Raw genomic sequence first — 18,797 nt, forward strand, 5'->3', positions numbered from 1 at the left:
CTTCAATTCTTTTGGTTTGTGGGTTGAGGGAAGAAGGAATTGTTACCAGTGGTGAGGTAGATCGCGTTTAAAATCAGCTTTGCTAGAAATCCATTTGTCCTGAAATAAAACTCGGTTCGAAAAGTTGGGAAAAAATATGGGAAAGTAGGTGGTGCAAGGGGTTAAGGCTCAGCACTTTGAATCTATCTGCAGCCACTGCAGCACAAGTTCCATCCCTGGCCAGGGAGCTACCCACATGGCGCAGTAGATCTCTCCTGTCTTGCCCGCTGTTCCCCTCAGCAGTGTATTTCAGTGGATCCACCAGTTCTGCTCCCCACTCTGTCTCTGGTGAATCCTCACACCCCCCACACCTCTGGCCTGTACCCCAGTTCTTGTATGCATAAAAAAATAAATCTTAAAAAAAAAATGATGTTGTTCAAAGGTCAATTGTATACAGAAAGAGAAACAAGGTAGGAATCAAAACAATTAACTAGAAGAAAATATATACTCACAGAAATTACAGACATAAATCCTTCCTTATCAATAATTATTTGAAATGTAGATGGATTAGGTAGTCGTGGCCGAGTGGTTAAGGCGATGGACTTGAAATGGAGATGGATTAAGCTCCCTAACTTAAAAGGCAGAGCTTAACTATTTACAATAGCTAAAATATGGAAACAACCTTAATGTCCAAAAACAGATGACTGGATCAAGAAGATGTGGTACACATACACAATGGAATACTACTAATTAAAAAAGATAAATTCATGCCATTTATAGCAACATGGAAGGTACTGGAAGGGATTATGATTAGTGAAATAAGTCAGAAGGAAAAAAAAATAGCAGACAATTTCACTTTTAGGAGGAATACAGAGAAACCAAACAAAGTGTCAAAGAAAAGAGAAAGACAAAATTTGCAGGCAAAATATAGATCTGAGGCCTACAGCAAGAGGGGACGGAGGAATCAAAACTGGGGAGGAAAGAGCACAAGGGACTACAGTGAGGATTCATGGGTGATGTGGCAGTGGGAGATTTACAGGGACTATGCCTTGGGGGAGAAATCAAATAATGTATGAAAATGAACGATGTAAGAAAATTTAAAAAAATAATAAATAAAAGGCAGCGCTTAGAAGAACATATCTTTTCAATAATCCACATATATGTTTTCCAGAAGGACTCCAAATTCAAAGACACAAATGACTGAAGTAAAAAGATGGAAGAAAGATTCCACGCAAGAAAAAAGTTCCAGGGGCCTCCCTGGTGGCTCAAGGGGTTAAGATGCATCACTACGAAGCTATCTGCAGCCACTGCAGCAGGAGTTGGATCCCCCACCAGGAAGCTGACCCACATGGCGCAGCAGACCTCTCCTATCTCGCCCGCTGCTCCCCTCAGCAGTGTGTTTCAGTCAATCTGCCTGTTCTGTTCCCCACTCTGTCTCTGGTGGATCCTCTCACCCCCTGCACCTCTGGCCTGCACCCCAGCTCTTGTATGCATAAATAAATAAATCTTTTTAAAAAAAGTTCCAAAAGCGATCTGGAGCAGCTACACTAATATCAGACATCATGGACTTTTGTGGAATCCCCAGCCCTCCATGTTCTCGGAGCTGTTGCCTTGGTGCCCAGGGGTCCTGCTGGTCAAGCTAAATGTACAGTCAGGCAGGGGCCTCTCACCAAGCACAGAAGTCCTGCTATGAGGAAAACAGTGTCTACTGAAACAGTAGGCAGGTATGGCCAGATTAGCAAGATCAGCTAGAATTCTTACCTATAAACAGTAGCAGAAAGTCAGGTAAGAATAGGGACTAGAGAGAGTATGCTCGGATTAGTGGGAACTGTGGAGTCCCCAAAACAACAGCCCCTAGTCACTCCACCCTAGCTTGCAGCAATGACTCCTCCCCGATAATGCATCCCCACGAATGCACATTCCTCCACCTACTTGCCCACCTTCTTTGTGACTGCCCATGGATCCAGGCTACGTGACTTCCCCTTTGGGCTTCTCGTTCTCCACATGGACTTTGAGTAATGTCCCTCATCCCTCGCGACTCCCCACGAGACAATGATTCATCCCCACGAGTTAACAGGCTTTAAGAAAATGATTGTTTCAAGAGACAAAGAAGGGCATTATGTGTTCACAAAGAGTAATATAACAAGGAGTAATATTACCAAGATACACCAATTAACACATATATGCACCGAACAAAAGAAACAAAGTATTTGATCCCAAAACTGACATAATTGAAAGGAGAAATAGAGTTTTACACAACAATTGGACAATTTAATACCACTTTCTCCCTAATTAACAGAACAATTGCTTATTGGCAGAAGAAGAAAAATTTTTATAAATAGCGGACTTGAATGAGTCTATGAACCAACTAGATTTAAAAAACACGTATAGAACACTACACTGAGAATAGAAAAATACATCTTTTTCTCAAGTGCACATCTAGTATCTTCCAAGGTAGGTAATACATGAAAGAACAAATCAAAATAAATTAACAATGATTGAAGTCATAAAAATCAGTCATATTTATATGGACTGGCAATATGCAATTGAAAACAGGATTTTTAAAAATACCTTTTAGAATAGCTCTAAAAATAAATATTTATACTTAGATATAAATGTAACAAAACATTGTAGGATGGGGCCTCCCCGGTGGCTCAGTGGGTTGAGCGCCATGCTCTGAAGCTGTCTGCAGTGTGGGCACATTGGTTCGATTCCCAGCCAGCCAGGAAGATACCCAAATGGTGAGGCAGACCTCTCCTGTCTCGCCCGCTGCTCCCCTCAGCAGTGTCCTTGCTCCGTCTGCCTATTCTACTCTCCACTCTGTTTCTGGTGAATTCTCTCACCATCCCATGCCTCTGACTGTACCCCAGTTCTTGTAAAAAAAATCTTAAAAAAAAATTGTAGGATGTGTATGCTAAGACCTAATAAAATGGAGAGAAATTTGATGTATATGCATATATTTGAAAAGTCAATGTAACAAATTAGCCTATACATTTAACTTGATTCTAATAAAGCTGCAGCAAAATTTTTGAGGGCACAGCCTAGCAGATTCTAAAATTTATGTAAAAATAAAGGAGCAAAAATAGCTAAGACACTTTAGAGAGTAAGAATAGTTTGGAAAAGAAAAGAATTACACTATATGGCTTTAAAACTTACTATAAATTACAGTAATTAAGACAACGTAATAGCAGTGAAGGTAGAGAAACAGATCAATGAAACAAAATAGAAAAATCCAAAAATTGACTAAAAAATAGCATCTGTGATTTTTAAGAATACTGTAAATTATTCAGTGGAGAAAGTACAGTTTTTCCAACAAATGAAATTGGAACAATAGGATCAGAACATTTTGCCAGATTATACAAAAATTTATACAAAATGGATCATAAATCTAAATGGTAAGTATAAGGGCCTCTCTGATGGTGCAAGGGGTTAAGTCTCAGCATTATCAAGCTATCAGCAGCCACTGCAGCACGAGTTCAATTCCCAGCCAGGGAGTTACCCACATGGCATAGCAGACCTCTCCTGTCTACCTGCTGTTCCCTTCAGCAGTGTGTTTCAGTCAATGCGCCTCTTCCGCTCCCCACCTGTCTCTGGTGAATCCTCTCACCCCCTGCACCTCTGGTCTACACCCCAGTTCTTGTATGCATAAATAAATAAATCTTTAAAAAATAAAGCTTTCAGATTAAAACACAGAATAAAACTTTTGTGACCTGGGGTTAAATAAAACATTCTTTGAAAATACCCAACACACAATTCAAAAAAACTGAAATAATGAACTTGAGCAATATGAAAATCTTTTGCTTTACAGAAGAAATAGTTAATATAATGAAAAGACAAGCTACAGGCTGAGAAAAAAATACCTGCAATCACATATCTAGTAAAGAACATGTATCAAGAATTTATCAAGAGATCTCAAGGCTCAGCATTAAGAAGAACAGCAAGTCAAGTACAAGATGAAAAGATTTGAATAGAGAGGGGGGCGGATCAACATGGTGGCAAGGAAACACTGCGAGAAAGATTTCCCATTAAAAAAAAGTTAATAGGGAGGAAAAGCAGCAGGTCCCAGTGAGAACTGGGACACAGAAGATAAACGGAGGACTCCAGCAAACTACCCGAAGAAGAAAGTTGCCATAAAAGAGGACTAGAAGGGAGGAAAGCTCAGAACCCTGCTACCCTCCCCCAACCACAAAGTTGGCACTCTCCCAACAACAGAAAGGAGGAAAAAACAAAAAACTAAAACAACCAACAAGAACAAACTACGCATCAAACGGGACTGTGAGTGGAAAGGAACTATTTTAGCCATCACACCCCGTGAACTGGAGCTGTGGAGAACCCTGAAGGATTCGCCACAGAGGTGAGCGAACTGTTCCAGGCGCCATTAGAGAAAAACAAAGACTCCCGGAGACCTACACACAGCCCCAGGCCAGCCGGTAAGCTTGTGCGGAAAAGCAGCGCGTGCTTGAAAAGCAAACACAGATCGTAGCTGCCCAGGTCCCCATGCCTGCAACCTAGGCTTGCAGGGAGATGCGCGGGGGCCCTCACTGAGGTGAATGTCCCTCACTGAGTAATCAGAAACCAGGCGCCTGGACATGGGAGCGGGGTGCAAAAGGCGCCATTTCTGCGGACACTGACTGGGCTACAGCCCGCGTCCTGGGCCTGAGGGCTTTGGAACTGAGACCTGGGGCACGAAATTCAGGGTGTGGGTTCCCCACGATGGTGGGGCACAAGGCAGACACAACACCCCAAAGCCATTGAGGCTTTCCCCACCACTCCCACTCTGTTCCCCGTCCCACGGGGTGAAAAAAAAAGCTCCTCAAGGATACTAGGAGAGATCTCTGGCGCCACCTAGCGACCAGAAAAAAAATCACCAACACCCCATAGAAAAGGGACCTTTATTCAGTAAAGACTGCTTGAAACCATCAGAAGGCTTCCAGAGGAGCCAGTGGTGAGTTGGGAAGTTTGCCCATGCCAGGCCCCTTCTGACCAGCAGTCCAAGCCCAGAGGGGGAGCGGGCACCCATGGCCAGTGCAGACCAGGCGCGCAGAAGAGTGTGCCTGAGACCAGGCACAAAGGGAGTGGGTCCCACATTGCCATTTTAGAACAGGGACGTTTCCTTAGTAAAGACTGCCTGAAACCAGCAAAAGGCTCCCTGAGGAGGCAGAGGTGAGCTGGGAAGTTCGCCCACACAAGGCTCCTTCTAGCCTGCAGTCCGAGCCCAGAGGGGGAGCTAGACCCACCGGGGCAGACCCGGTGCGCATGGAGTGCATCCCGCATTGCCATTTTAGAACAGGGACATTTCTTCAGTAAAGACTGCCTGAAACCAGCAGAAGGCTCCCTGAGGAGCCAGAGGTGAACTGGGAAGTTCGCCCATGCCAGACCCATTCTGGCCTGCAGTTCCAGCCCAGAGAGGGAGCGGGAACCCACCGCCGGGGCAGACCAGGTGCGCAGGGGAGTGTGTCCCTGCATCGGCATTTTAGAACAGGGAACTTTCTTCAGTAAAGACTGCTTGAAACGTACAGATGGCTCCCAGAGGAGCCAGAGGGGAGCAGAGAAGATCACCCAAGATGCCGGCCAGTCCCAGCAACACCATGTCCCAATGCATATGGCACATTAGAAAACAGACAGTAGGGAGTAGAAGAACCACACGCAACCTAGCAACTCCTCAGGAAAAAAGCACACCATAAAAAGAAAACCACCCCCCAGATTGCAATGACAATAACTTGGAAGAATTTCTGAGCCTTCCAGAAAGAGAATTTTAAATTGCCATGATAAAAAACTGACAGAAGTCATAAAGGAAAACAATGATAAGGGAAAAATAATCAATGATCAGAAGAATGAAATTGAGTTCCTAAAGAGGGAAGTAAAAGAAATGCAGGAGATCGAAAAATGGAGACATTAAAGAACTCTGGGAAAAGCAATGAAAGCAGAATAGATGAAATGGAAGAACGAATAAATACTCTTGAAGACACAGAAATAAAAAGAACCAAAACAGAAAAGGAAAGAGAAGTACGAAGGAAAGGAAAAAGACCGAAGAAAGACTTTGGGAACTATCTGACTCCATGAGGAAAGGAAATATAAGAGTTACAGGAATACCAGAAGGAGAGGAGAGAGATGAAGGAACAGAGAAAATATTCAAAGAGATAATTGAAGAGAACTTCCCAAACGTGAAGAAGGAGCTGAAAATTGATATACAAGAAGCAAGAAGAACACCAAACTTCCACGACAAAAGGAAAAATACAGCAAGACAGACACATAATAGTAAAGCTCCCAAGAATCCAGGACAAGGAAAAAATAATGAAGCTGACAAGAGGGAAGAAACAGATAACATTCAAAGGGAAACCAATCAGGCGGACATCAGACTTCTCCGAAGAAACACTATGGGCAAGGAGAGAGTGGAGGGACATAGTCAACAGACTCCAAGAAAACAGATGCCAACCAAGAATACTCTATCCTGCAAAGCTCTCCTTCCTCTATGAAGAAAGAATAAGGACCTTCCCAGAGAAACAGAAACTCTGGAATTTCATTATGACTAAACCCCCACTCCAAAAAATACTACAAGGAGTCCTAAAGACAGAACCTCAGAGGGACGAATAACAATGAAAGAAGGCCAAAAAAAAAAGTTATTAAAAGAATAAATAAATAAAATCAAAGGAAAGACAAACACAATGGCAAATACAGATGCTAACATATCAGTATTAACTCTAAATGTAAATGGACTAAACTCTTCAATAAAAAGACACAGAGTCGCAGGCTGGATTAAGAAACAAACCCAACCTTTTGCTGTCTCCAGGAAACACATTTAGCTACAAAAGATAAAAATAGACTCAAAGTTAAAGGATGGAAAACAATCCTACAAGCAAATGGACCAAAAAAGAAAGCAGGAACAGCTATACTTATATCAGATAAAACAGATTTCAAACTCAAAAAGATAAAAAGAGACCCCAACAGTCACTACATTATGATCAAGGGGACAATACTTCAAGAAGAAATAACACTCATTAACATATATTCACCAAACGAAGGAGCACCAAAATATATCAGACAACTATTGTCATCTCTGAAAACAGACTTCAGAGAAAACACATACGTGGTGGGAGACTTCAACACAGCACTATCAACAATGGATAGATCAATGAGACAAAAAATAAGTAAAGACACTAAAGCTCTAAATAAGGACCTAGAGCGCTTGGGCTTAGCAGACATCTATAGAACACTAAACCCAAAAAAAAAGGAGTACACATTTTTCTCAAGTGCACACGGATCATTCTCCAGGATTGATCACATACCGGGATACAAGACAAACATCAACAGATACACCAAGATTGAAATCATACCAACCATCTTTTCTGACCATGAAGGCATCAAACTACAAATAAACCATAAAAAGAAGGCAAGGAACTGGAGATTGAAAACCACACTACTGGAAGACCACTGGACTAATGAGGAGATCAAAGAAGAAATTAAAAATTCTTTGAATTGAATGACAAGGAGGACACCAATTTCCTAAAAGTATGGGATGCAGCAAAAACAGTAATAAGAGGGAAATATATAGCCATAGAGGCTCACATCAAGAAACAAGAAAGAACTCAAAGAAACAACCTAATCTCAAAGCTCAAAGATCTAGAAAAATAACAACAACAAAAAAAACCCAAAACCAGTAGAAGAAAAGAAATATTAAAAACCAAAGCAGAAATAAATGAAATCAAAACTAAAAAAACAATCCAAAAGATCAGTGAAACCAAGAGCTGGTTCTTTGAAAAAAATCAATAAAATAGATAAACCCCTAGCCAGGCTCACAAAGGAAAAAAGGGAGAAAGCACAAATAAACAGGATCATAAATGAAAGAGGAGAAATCACAACGGACACAGCAGAATTCAAAAGAATAATCAGTAACTACTATGAACAGTTATATGGAAACAAGTTCAACAATCTAGAGGAGATGGACAAATTCCACAACTCTACAATCACCCAAAGCTAGATGAAGAAGAAATAGAACACCTCAACAGGCCAATGACAAGCAGCAAAATTGAAATGGTCATCAAAAACCTCCCCAAAAACAAAAGCCCAGGACCTGATGGATTTACAAATGAATTCTACCAAACATTCAGAGATGAATTAGTGCCTATCCTTCACAAACTCTTCCAAAAAATTGAGAAGGAAGGGAGAATACCAAACACGTTCTATGAAGCCAACATTACGCTAATACCAAAACCGAACAAGGACAACACCAAAAAGGAAAACTACAGGCCAATCTCCCTAATGAACACTGATGCAGAAATCCTCAATAAAATTTTAGCTATCAGAATCCAACAATGTATCTATAAGATAATTCACCACGACCAAGTAGGATTCATGCCAGGGACACGAGGATGGTTCAACATCCAAAAATCAATCAACGTTATCCAACACATCAACAAAAGGAAATATAAAAACCATATGATAATATCAATAGATGCTGAGAAATCTTTCGATAAAGTGCAATACCCATTCATGATAAAAGCCCTTGCAATTCTTGGGATACAAGGAACGTACCTCAACATCATAAAAGCCATATATGACAAGCCAACAGCCAGTATCATTCTCAATGGTGAAAAGCTGAAAGCATTTCCATTAAGATCTGGAACAAGACAAGGACGTCCACTCTCACCATTGCTCTTCAATATAATACTGGAAGTCCTAGCCAGAGCAATAAGACAAGAGAAAGACATACAAGGAATCCAAATAGGAAAAGAAGAAGTCAAACTATCACTATTTGCAGATGATATGATAATATACATAGAGAACCCCCAAAACTCCACAGAAAAACTAATTCAACTCATCAATCAATTCAGTAAAGTGGCAGGATATAAAATCAACACACAAAAGTCAGTAGCCTTCCTATACACAAACAATAAACCTGAAGAAGAAACCAAAAAAACCATCCCTTTTATTATCGAAACAAAAAAAAATCAAATACTTGGGAATAAATCTAACAAAAGAGGTAAAGGACCTATACAAAGAAAACTATAAAACACTGTTAAAAGAAATAGAAGAAGACACAAAGAAATGGAAAGACCTCCCCTGCTCATGGATTGTAAGAATAAACATTATTAAAATGGCCATCCTACCAAAAGCGATATACAGATTCCATGCTATTCCAATAAAAATTTCAATGTCATTCTTCAAAGAAATAGAACAATTATTGATGAAATTCACATGGAATCACCAAAAACCCCGAATAGCCAAAGCTCTCCTGAAACAAAAAGAAGGGAATGGAGGCATCACACTCCCAGACTTCAAACTATACTACAAAGCCATAATCATCAAAAACTGCATGGTATTGGAACAAGAACAGACACACAGACCAATGGAATCGAATAGAAAATCCAGAAATAAACCCACAGATTTATGATCAACTAATCTTTGACAAAGGAGCAAAGACTATGCATTGGAGCAAAGAAAGTGTGTTCAATAAATGGTGCTGGGAAAACTGGGTCGCTCCATGCAAAAGAATGAAGCTTGACCACTACCTCACACCATACACAAAAATCAACTCAAAATGGATTAAAGAACTAGACATAAGACCTGAAACCATAAAATACATAGAGGGAAATATAGGCGAAACACTACATGATATGCACATCAAAGACATCTTTACAGACACATCACCCAAAGCAGTGATAGTGAAGGCAAAGATCAACAGCTGGGACTACATCAAATTAAAGAGCTTCTGCACAGCAAAAGAGACAATAACAAAAACAAAGAGAAACCCCACTGACTGGGAGAACATTTCTGCACACAACACTAATGATAAAGGACTGATCACAAAAATCTGCAAAGAGCTGATGAGACTCAGCACAAAGAAAATAATCCTGTCAAAAAATGGGCAGAAGAGCTAAAAAAAGAAACTTCTCTGAAGAGGAAATGCAAATGGCCAACAGGCATTTGAAAAAATGTTCAACATCACTTGTAATCAGGGAAATGCAAATCAAAACTACCATGAGATACCATCTTACACCAGTGAGAATGGCACATATTAAAAAAACTAGCAACAACAAATGTTGGCGAGGATGTGGAGAAAAAGGGACTCTCCTGCATTGTTGGTGGGAGTGCAAACTGGTCCAACCACTATGGAGAGCTGTGTGAGATTTCTGGACCTACTAAACATAGAGCTTCCATATGATCCAGCAATTCCACTCCTAGGTAATTACCCAAAGGACACAGAAACATCAATTCCAAAGAGTACCTGCACCCCTATGTTTATAGCAGCACTGTTTACAATAGCTAAGCTTTGGAAATAACCCAAATGCCCAAAAATAGATGACTGGATCAAGAAGATGTGGTGCATATACACCATGGAATATTACTCAGCATTCAAAAAAGATAAACACATGCAATTTGCAGCAACATGGATGACACTGGAAGGGATCATGCTCAGCGAAATAAGCCAGAAAGAAAAAGAAAAATACCGGATGGTCTCACTCATAGCAGGAATCTAGAAAACTTAAATAAGGGACCAGGAAAATGAATAACTATAAGAAAGTGAAAATCGAAATCAACAAAAAACTATGAACCAGAGACACTCTATGGTGGTTGGGGGTGGGGAAAGGAGGATTGGGGTCAAAATAAGGGAGTTGCAATTGTATGGGGAATATAAAAATAAAATTTATTTTAAAAAAAGATTTGAATAGAGAGTTTACTAAGCAGAGATAGATAACAAATGAGTACATGTAAAGTATGCAAAATCATTATTCACATGAGATATCATGACAAATCTATCAGAATGACAAATAAAAATGACTGACAATATCAAGTGTTGTCAAGGGTGTGGAACAACCAGAACTCCCATACATTGCTAGGGAACATGTAAAATCTTACAACCATTTAAAAAATCAGTGTGGCTGCTTCTTACAAAATAAAATTACTTATCACACGACCTGGGACTTGTCACATAATCTGACCCATGAGATTATCACATAATCTGACCCATGGGACTTCAGCCTTGACAATGAAAACTATTGCTCATGCAAAAATCTGTATGTAAACATTTATAGCAGCTGTATTCCCACCACTAAAATGAGAAACAAACCAATATCCTTCAAATAAACAGGTCAGCAGGGGCCTCCCTTGTGGCACAGGTGGTTGAGTGCCGCACTATGAAGCTGTCCACAGCCTCTGCAGGGCCAGTTCGATCCCCGGCCACTGGGCGAGGGTCCCACATGGCACGGCAGACCTCTCCTGTCTCACCCGCTGCTCCCCTCAGCAGTGTATTTCATCAGTCTGCCTGTTCTGTTCCCCTCTCTGTCGCTGGTGAATCCTTTCACCTTCCTGCACATCTGGCCTGTACTCCAGTTCTTGTGTAAATAAATAAATCTTAAAAAAAATAAACAGGGTGACAAACAGTGGTACCTATATGTAGTGGAGTACTACTCAGCAATAAAAATGAACTATTGATACAAGCAACAACCTGGATGAATTTCAAAGGCTTTATGTTGAATGAAAGAAGACAGTCTCAAAAACTACATACTGTATGATTCAATTCATAATTTCAAAAGATAAAACTAAAGCAATGGAGAACAAATGGTGATTTCCAGGCACTCAAATGAGAGAGGATGTAATTATAAAGAAATAGAATGAATGAGTTATCTGCATTATAGAACCTTTCAGTATTTCTGATACCATGCTAGTTTACAAATACATATATAGTCACAGAGATAAATACCAAAAAAAGTCAATAATAACAAAAATAAACATATACTAGCCAATGTTATAGCACACAAAGATATACAATAAGTGTTTGCTGACTCAATTTACAAATGATGTTGAAAATCACTCCAGCCCATGTTCCCAACCTCGTTGAAATTATTGCGTCAACATGTGTGTGGGATTTTTTTCAGACAAAGAGAAAATTAATTTAAGAGAAACTTCAGGACAATTTCATCACCAAGATTACAGTTATCTTTAAGGTTACCAGGTCCAAAGCTCTCATTCTAAGAATAACACGATTTTTTGGGAAGAAACTAATAAATATATATTAATTATTTCCTTAACTGATGCCTCTTTCCTTTTTACAATCTTCCCTTTTATTAACCTGCAGCATCTTTCCAGAAGGTGTAATCCCTACTCCAAATTTCCATTATCTTAAGGCAATTCGTCTTTTAATTCCTTGGGTCATAATGATTTCGTATTGGGTACATGAACCAAGAAAGGCAATAAAGGTAAAACAGACCCCATTTCAGCGTTACTACGTGAGATATGGAATAAGTAAGCTCTCTTTTTCTATTGAATTTAAACCTGAATTAACTCCAGGAATGATTTTTGTCTTTCAGTGATAATGGAAGAGTGAGCACAAAGAACAAGAAGGTAGAGAAATAAACTGGGAAATAAGAAGCTGGTTCCTGGCTATATCATTTGTTTTCTAGTCTTGGGCTTCCCAAATTCAATTAGGTGCTGAAAATCTCAGACCCGGTCCCAATCCCCTTCCCATGAGAATCTCCAGGGAAGTCCTGGGAAGCTGCTCTCCTCTCATCTGAAGCTAACCTTAATGTTCCACTTTTCAGAAATACCCAAACTGACAGAAACCAGCTACACTTGTTTCCTTTTGTTCTTTCAAACTATTCTTAGCAAAGAAGCATTAGCTGTCAATGGCCTATTGATTTGCATGCCCCTGATGAAGTTCAAAGAACAACCTCACTTAGGATTTCCAGAACAACCTAGGGAAAAAAAAAAAAAAACAGATTGAGAAATAGATCTGTTAATCTCTCTCTCCTCCCACGGCTCCTCCCATTGTCCCTCCTTTAGATTAAACAGGCCCGAGGACAACTTCCCAAAAGACACTATTGGTGATGGTCAGAATCACTCCAACACAGTTGAAGTTGAGGACACTCTCCCTCCAAGATGAACTTCAGTGCTGCAAATCACCGTATACCTCTCAGTGATGGAAACAGCATTCCTGTCATCGGACTTGGTACCTACGCACCACCTAAAAGGGTAAACTTTTCTCTGTGTGTATGTGTGTGTTTGGACACTTTCCTAAATCATAATCTAGAATTTTGGGGGAGTTTGGATTTTTTCCCCCTAGATTCTCAGATATTTATTTGCAAAGACACACCATTCAAAGTTCAACATGTAGATAAAACCTTTGTGAAGAGTTTCAACGTGTATTTCACACTAAGGAATAAAGGCTTTTTTCTCTCATCTCACAGAAACAAATCTTGAACATTCTCATCAAATGCTTTTTCCTATGATTTGCCATCTGTCTCTGCTAGCCCTTCTCAAATTCGGATTCTGAAGTACTTACTTCCTCATCAGCGTTTCTATTTACAGAATTTTCTGTTTCTTTAAGGGTGATGTCGTTATCCTTTTTCTTGGAGGTCTCTTCCATAGAAGATAATCTGGAATTTTTTGTGGACAATCTGTTTTGGTTTTATCCTTTCTTTCTGACTTCTTTTCTCCTATGATGAAATTTTATTTTAAAGGTAGATTCTTGGCATAATCTTAAGAAGTGCATTATTCTTTTCAGCATGTAATTAATTTTGAATTGATCTCACTGATATGCTTTTTTATAATAAAAGCAATATGTAAGGACTCAATATGTATTTAGCCAAAGGCTAGACTGACCTTATGATTAAAAATTAAATTGGATTAGAGGGTCTCCCTGGTGTGCAAAGGGTTAAGACGCAACCTTTGAAGCTGTCCGCAGCCACTGCAGCACAAGTTTGATCCCCAGCCAGGGAGCTGCCCACATGGTGCGGCAGACCTCTCCTGCCTCGCCCGCTGCTCCCCTCAGCAGTGTATTTCAGCCAGTCTGCCTGTTCTGTTCCCCACTCTGTCTCTGGTGAATCCTCTCACCTTCCACACCTCTGGCTTACACCCTAGTTCTTGTACGCATAAATAAATAAATCTTTAAAAAAATTAACTTGGAGGGCCTCCCCTGTGGCGCAGCGGTTGAGCGCTGGGTTGCAAAGCTGTCCGCAGCCTCTGCAGCGCCGGTTTGATCCCCGGCCACCGGGCAAGGGTCCCATTGGCGCGCAGACCTCTCCTGCCGCCCGCTGCTCCCCTCAGCAGTGTATTTCGTCAGTCTGCCTGCTCTGCTCTCCCCTCTGGCTCTGGTGAATTCTCTCACCCTCCTGTGCTTCTGACTGTACCCAGTGCTTGTAGGAATAAATAAAAAATAAAATAAAATAAAATTAACTTGGATTAGATAATTGTACCTTCCTGCTTCCTTTACTGAATTTAACAGGCTATCACATTCTTGGGGGTCTAAGGTTTGAAACTTATTTGATTCACCTAAGCCTTATTTTTTATCTACACTTCTTCCCTCTTTTTAATATTTAATTTTTGAAATAGTATACACTTAGAAGAACAAATAATTTTTAATTTAGCCTCTGTGTAACCAACACTCAGATCCAAAGTTAAAACATAGCAAGCCCCAGAAACCTCTATATACCCTTCCAAACCCAAATCCTCCCTCCAGCAAGAGGTAATCGCTCTTCCAGTTTTTATTTTTCTTCATTACTAAGGTAACATTAGTTTACAAGTTATTTAGGGGAATAGGTTCACATTCCTGAGATATATGTTATCACATCATCCCCACCATCATAAGCACCCATAGTCCCTTAGCCAAGGCCACTGGGTCCCCACTCATTCTTCCAATGTTTAATGGGCATTATTTTAATCTTTTATTCCAAGAGTTGCACAACTTAAACATGCACTTTTTTTTTAGCATTGATAGTTAAACTTGACTAGATTTAACTAGACTTTATATGAATGGAAACATACAAATGAATTGTTATTCTAAACATTACATTGTAAGATTCACCCATATTAATCATGTCCCCAATCATTTTTATTGCTGTGCATTATTTAATTATAAGACACATCAATATCCAATTTGCTATCAGTGGGCATTTGTGTTACTTCCCATTTGGGGCTTCACAGACAATATTGCTCCCAAAAGTCTTGCACATGACTTACCACACGCGCGTGTCTCTAAGACATGGATGTAGAGGGAACTGCTATCTTCACTTTCAGTAGGTGATGTCAGTATAGATCATTTCAAAGTAGACATATAATTACACTCACTCCAACATTTCTCTCTCAACATTTTCTCTCTCAACATCTCTCTCCTTTACCCCACATTCTTTTTTTTTCTTTTTTTTTAAGATTTATTTATTTATACAATCACTGGGTACAGTCAGAAGCGCGGGAGGGTGAGAGAATTCACCAGAGCCAGAGCTGGGAGCAGAGCAGGCAGAAGGACCAAAGTACACGGCTGAGGGGAGCAGCGGGCGGCAGGAGAGGTCTGCGCGCCATGTGGGTCACCTCCCTGGCCAGGGAGGTCTGCGCGCCATGCGGGACCCTCCTCCGGTGGCCAGGGAGCAGCCAGGGATCGAACCATTGCTACAGAGGCTGCGGGCAGCTTCGCAACCCAGCACTCAACCGCTGCACCCCCGGGGAGGCCCTACCCCACATTCTAACCAGCACTTGGTATCTTTTTAACTTATGCAGCTCTGGTGGGTGTGAAATCATCTCTCATGGTAGTTTAATTTGGATATCCTTTACTCTAGATGAGATCGGTCAATTATTCAAATTGTATTAGTCATTTTGATATCTTTTGCCAAATAGCCATGCCCTCTACAGTTTTTTTTTTAAAGATTTATTTTATTTATTTATGCATACAAAAGCTGGGGTACAGGCCAGAGGTGTGGGGGATAAGAGGATTCACCCGAGACAGAGTGGGGAGCAGAATAGGCAGATCTACTGAAACACACACTGAGGGGAGCAGCAGGCGAGACAGGAGAGGTCTGTTGTGCCATGTGGGTCAGCTCACTGGCCGGGGATCGAACTCATGCTGCAATGGCTGCCGATAGCTTCATAGTGCTGAGACTTAACCTCTGGCGCCATCAGGGAGACCCTCTTCATAGCTTTGTTGCATTTCCCTTATTGATAGGGTAGGTTTTTAAAATATCTGGATACAAGTCCTTTGTCCATTATATCTTAGTGAAAGCTCTATGTGAAAGATATCTATCTTTTCCTACTTGTCACTTTACCCTCTCAACGATGTTTGTGATGAACAGAGTTCCTCAGTTTTAAAGTGATCACACTGTCACTCTTTCATCAGTGCCAACCCAAGTGTCTTAGCCCAACATTTGTGGCAAGATGATAATCTGAATAGGTCAATAAAAATCCGCAAAGCTTGGGTATTCTGAAGAACTGCTTCTGAGAAGGAGATATGCATGTAAGAGGCTTACCAGGGAGTGCTCTCAGGCCTGTGCATTGCAGAGAATTAAACTGCAATGCAGTTGCTCATCAACCCTACAGGGAGCTCTGGAACAGGAATGGTGCCACAGAGTTCTGCTGAGTAGGCCTTGGTATCATTCATAGAAGGAACCAGATATAAGTAACCAGCAGCCATCACTCTGGCAGCCAAGGAAATGAGTGGGGTACATCATGACATCTGCTATAGTCTACCGTTGGTACCAATGGAACCTATTGCTATATATGTTAACATCCTCCCCGGAAACAACTCATCAATATTTGGTTTCTTTCCTGGAAGAAAATGTAAAAGAGCTAGATTTATAGGAAGCAAGCAGCTCCTGATATAAAAGTTAGCTTCAAGTAGCAACTTAGATGTATTGTCTCCCACCTATATTACTCGTTCTAAATTTCCCTTACCCTTAGCTAACATTTCTGCTGGCCCAGGTGACTTACCTGAAATTATGATCCAGATCTATGTCTCTGAGTTGCTTGAGTCTCTGGTCAACTTACCTTTCTCAGGTCATGGCTGCTGTGCTTTCTGTAAACTATCAAAATTAGTAAGTGGCACATCACTGGATGACGTCAATGCCAAACATCTCCCCTGTCCTGTTATGTAAGCGCAGAGGAGCTCTTCCTCCTCCAATGATATGGGCCACTTATCCTGCAATACGGCAAGTCCTGTCCTTGAATGCTGAACTCTTAAAATAAGGGACCTGGCTTTCCCGCTGGGAACTAGGACATTTATAAAGAGTCAAAATTCAGGGATGGAAGTCATAACTCTCACAAGTGAGTCAAAGGGAGTGATGCAAAGTTGAATGACTTACTGCATTTGAAGACTTACATATTCTCCTTAATGGGGACACAACACTATATAGTGGATGTCTACTTCGGGCATGGTTTCTATCTGAAGGATGGCATCTCATCCTTATAGGACCTGCTCCTTTCTTAACTGCAAGAAGGGTGCTATTGGTCATTTCCAGAAAGAGATTCTTTGTTTTACTGAGATTGCCCTTCATTGTAGAGTCAAAGTTTTGCATTTTAGACTCTCCAAACGTGGTATTATATTTTATCTGATTTTTATTCAAATGTGTATTCCTCAAGAATGTGCCAGAATTTACTTTGAATTCTTGCACTATCTTTAAGCATCAGAAAAAATCTTTTTCTCACATCCATGTTTCCAACTAATTTCTCCATGTTGATTAGAATTAAGCCCAGAACAGTATTTCACCTCATTACTGCTCCTGCCATCAGAGCAAGAACACTTTTAACAAGTAAAGACTCTACCAGATACCCAGCTTTCAGAAAAGTATCTTTAATGATCGCTGAATATTCGAAGGCTTTCCCTGCTATAACTTGCTTCTGTGCCATTATCTTCTTTAAGTAAAGCAACATCCATATATTACTTCAGGCTGGACTCCTGCCTTAACCCATGTCTTTTTCACTTTCTTGATAATAAATGATCTCTGCTTTGCTCCTTCCCTTGGGTTAATCTTTGAATAAAAGCATGTACTTTCACATGCACTGTTTTGGGTTCTCCCTCTAATATTTACTTTAGCTCTATGCTTAAATGATTAATTCCAGGTCACAAAATCTCAGTGATATTTCTCAGATTTTTTTTAAAGATTTATTTACTTATGCATATAAGAACTAGGGTGTAGGCCAGAGGTGTGGGGGTGAGAGGCTTCACCAGAGACAGAGTGGGGAGCAAAACAGGCAGATCTACTGAAATACACTGCTGAGGGGAGACAGGAGAGTTCTGCTGTGCCATATGGGTCAGTTCCCTGGCAGGGGTTCAAACTCACGTCCCAGTAGCTGGCGATAGCTTGATAGTGCTTTGTCTTTGACCCCTGAACCACCAGGGAGGCCCCTATTTCTGAGATTATTTTGATCATCTCATATTAAGCCACATTCTTTTCATTAAAACGGTATATATACTTGAGAATGGAAGTAGCATTTTTTTTCCTGTATATCTCAGGATTCTACCCCAAACTGCGTCTTCCCAGTTATCATACTTGCTGTCCTCCATACTATCTCATTTTACAGTTTACAGTTTTGTTGATTTTTCCTCAATTTCTGTTTAAACCTTGTTAATCACGGTGTTAAATAATTAACCAAAGAGATGTTTCTGACCTTCCTGGAATATGTATCTCTTTCTCAAGCTATTTGATATTTGTGACTATGACTCCTATTTTCTGATACTATCTGTGTGGCCAGTTTATTTTTCATATCCTTTTATCTTCACAGAAGGGATGACTTGAAACTGAAATTGGGAAAGAAAATAAAATTTATGCTCTAAGGGTTTCAATTTCCAGTCTGGAGCTATAAAGTTATTAGAAATACAAGAGACTTCTCCCACTCATTCTACAGCAAATCAATAGCTTTGGGCCAGAGTTCACAGGTCCACTTTGATTTGCCAAGCATTTGGCTAGAACACTAAAATACAGACATACAAATAATTACCAGTATTTGTGAACAAGATCACTATCTGAATAGGAGGTCAATAAAAATCCACAAATGGGATTAAACCTCTACCTCCACCCCCACACAACCTAAAAGATGACTTGAATGTTTTTATTTGA

General features: G+C 40.4%; 1 protein-coding gene across 2 annotated transcripts in view; it reads left to right on the plus strand.

Annotated features, from left to right (window-relative positions):
* Positions 1 to 12,855: 12,855 nt before the first annotated feature.
* AKR1D1 (aldo-keto reductase family 1 member D1) overlaps positions 12,856 to 18,797 on the plus strand; it is a gene marked incomplete at both ends in the record, with an annotated part of 35,959 nt that continues 30,017 nt past the window's right edge. For both annotated transcript variants that reach the window (XM_084230832.1, XM_084230833.1), the window contains one exon: positions 12,856 to 12,948. In XM_084230832.1, coding sequence (XP_084086958.1) covers positions 12,856 to 12,948 — 93 coding nt within the window. The remainder of the gene's footprint in view (positions 12,949 to 18,797) is intronic.

Source organism: Talpa europaea (genome assembly GCF_964194135.1).
Source record: "Talpa europaea genome assembly, chromosome: 3".
Lineage (NCBI taxonomy): Eukaryota > Metazoa > Chordata > Mammalia > Eulipotyphla > Talpidae > Talpa > Talpa europaea.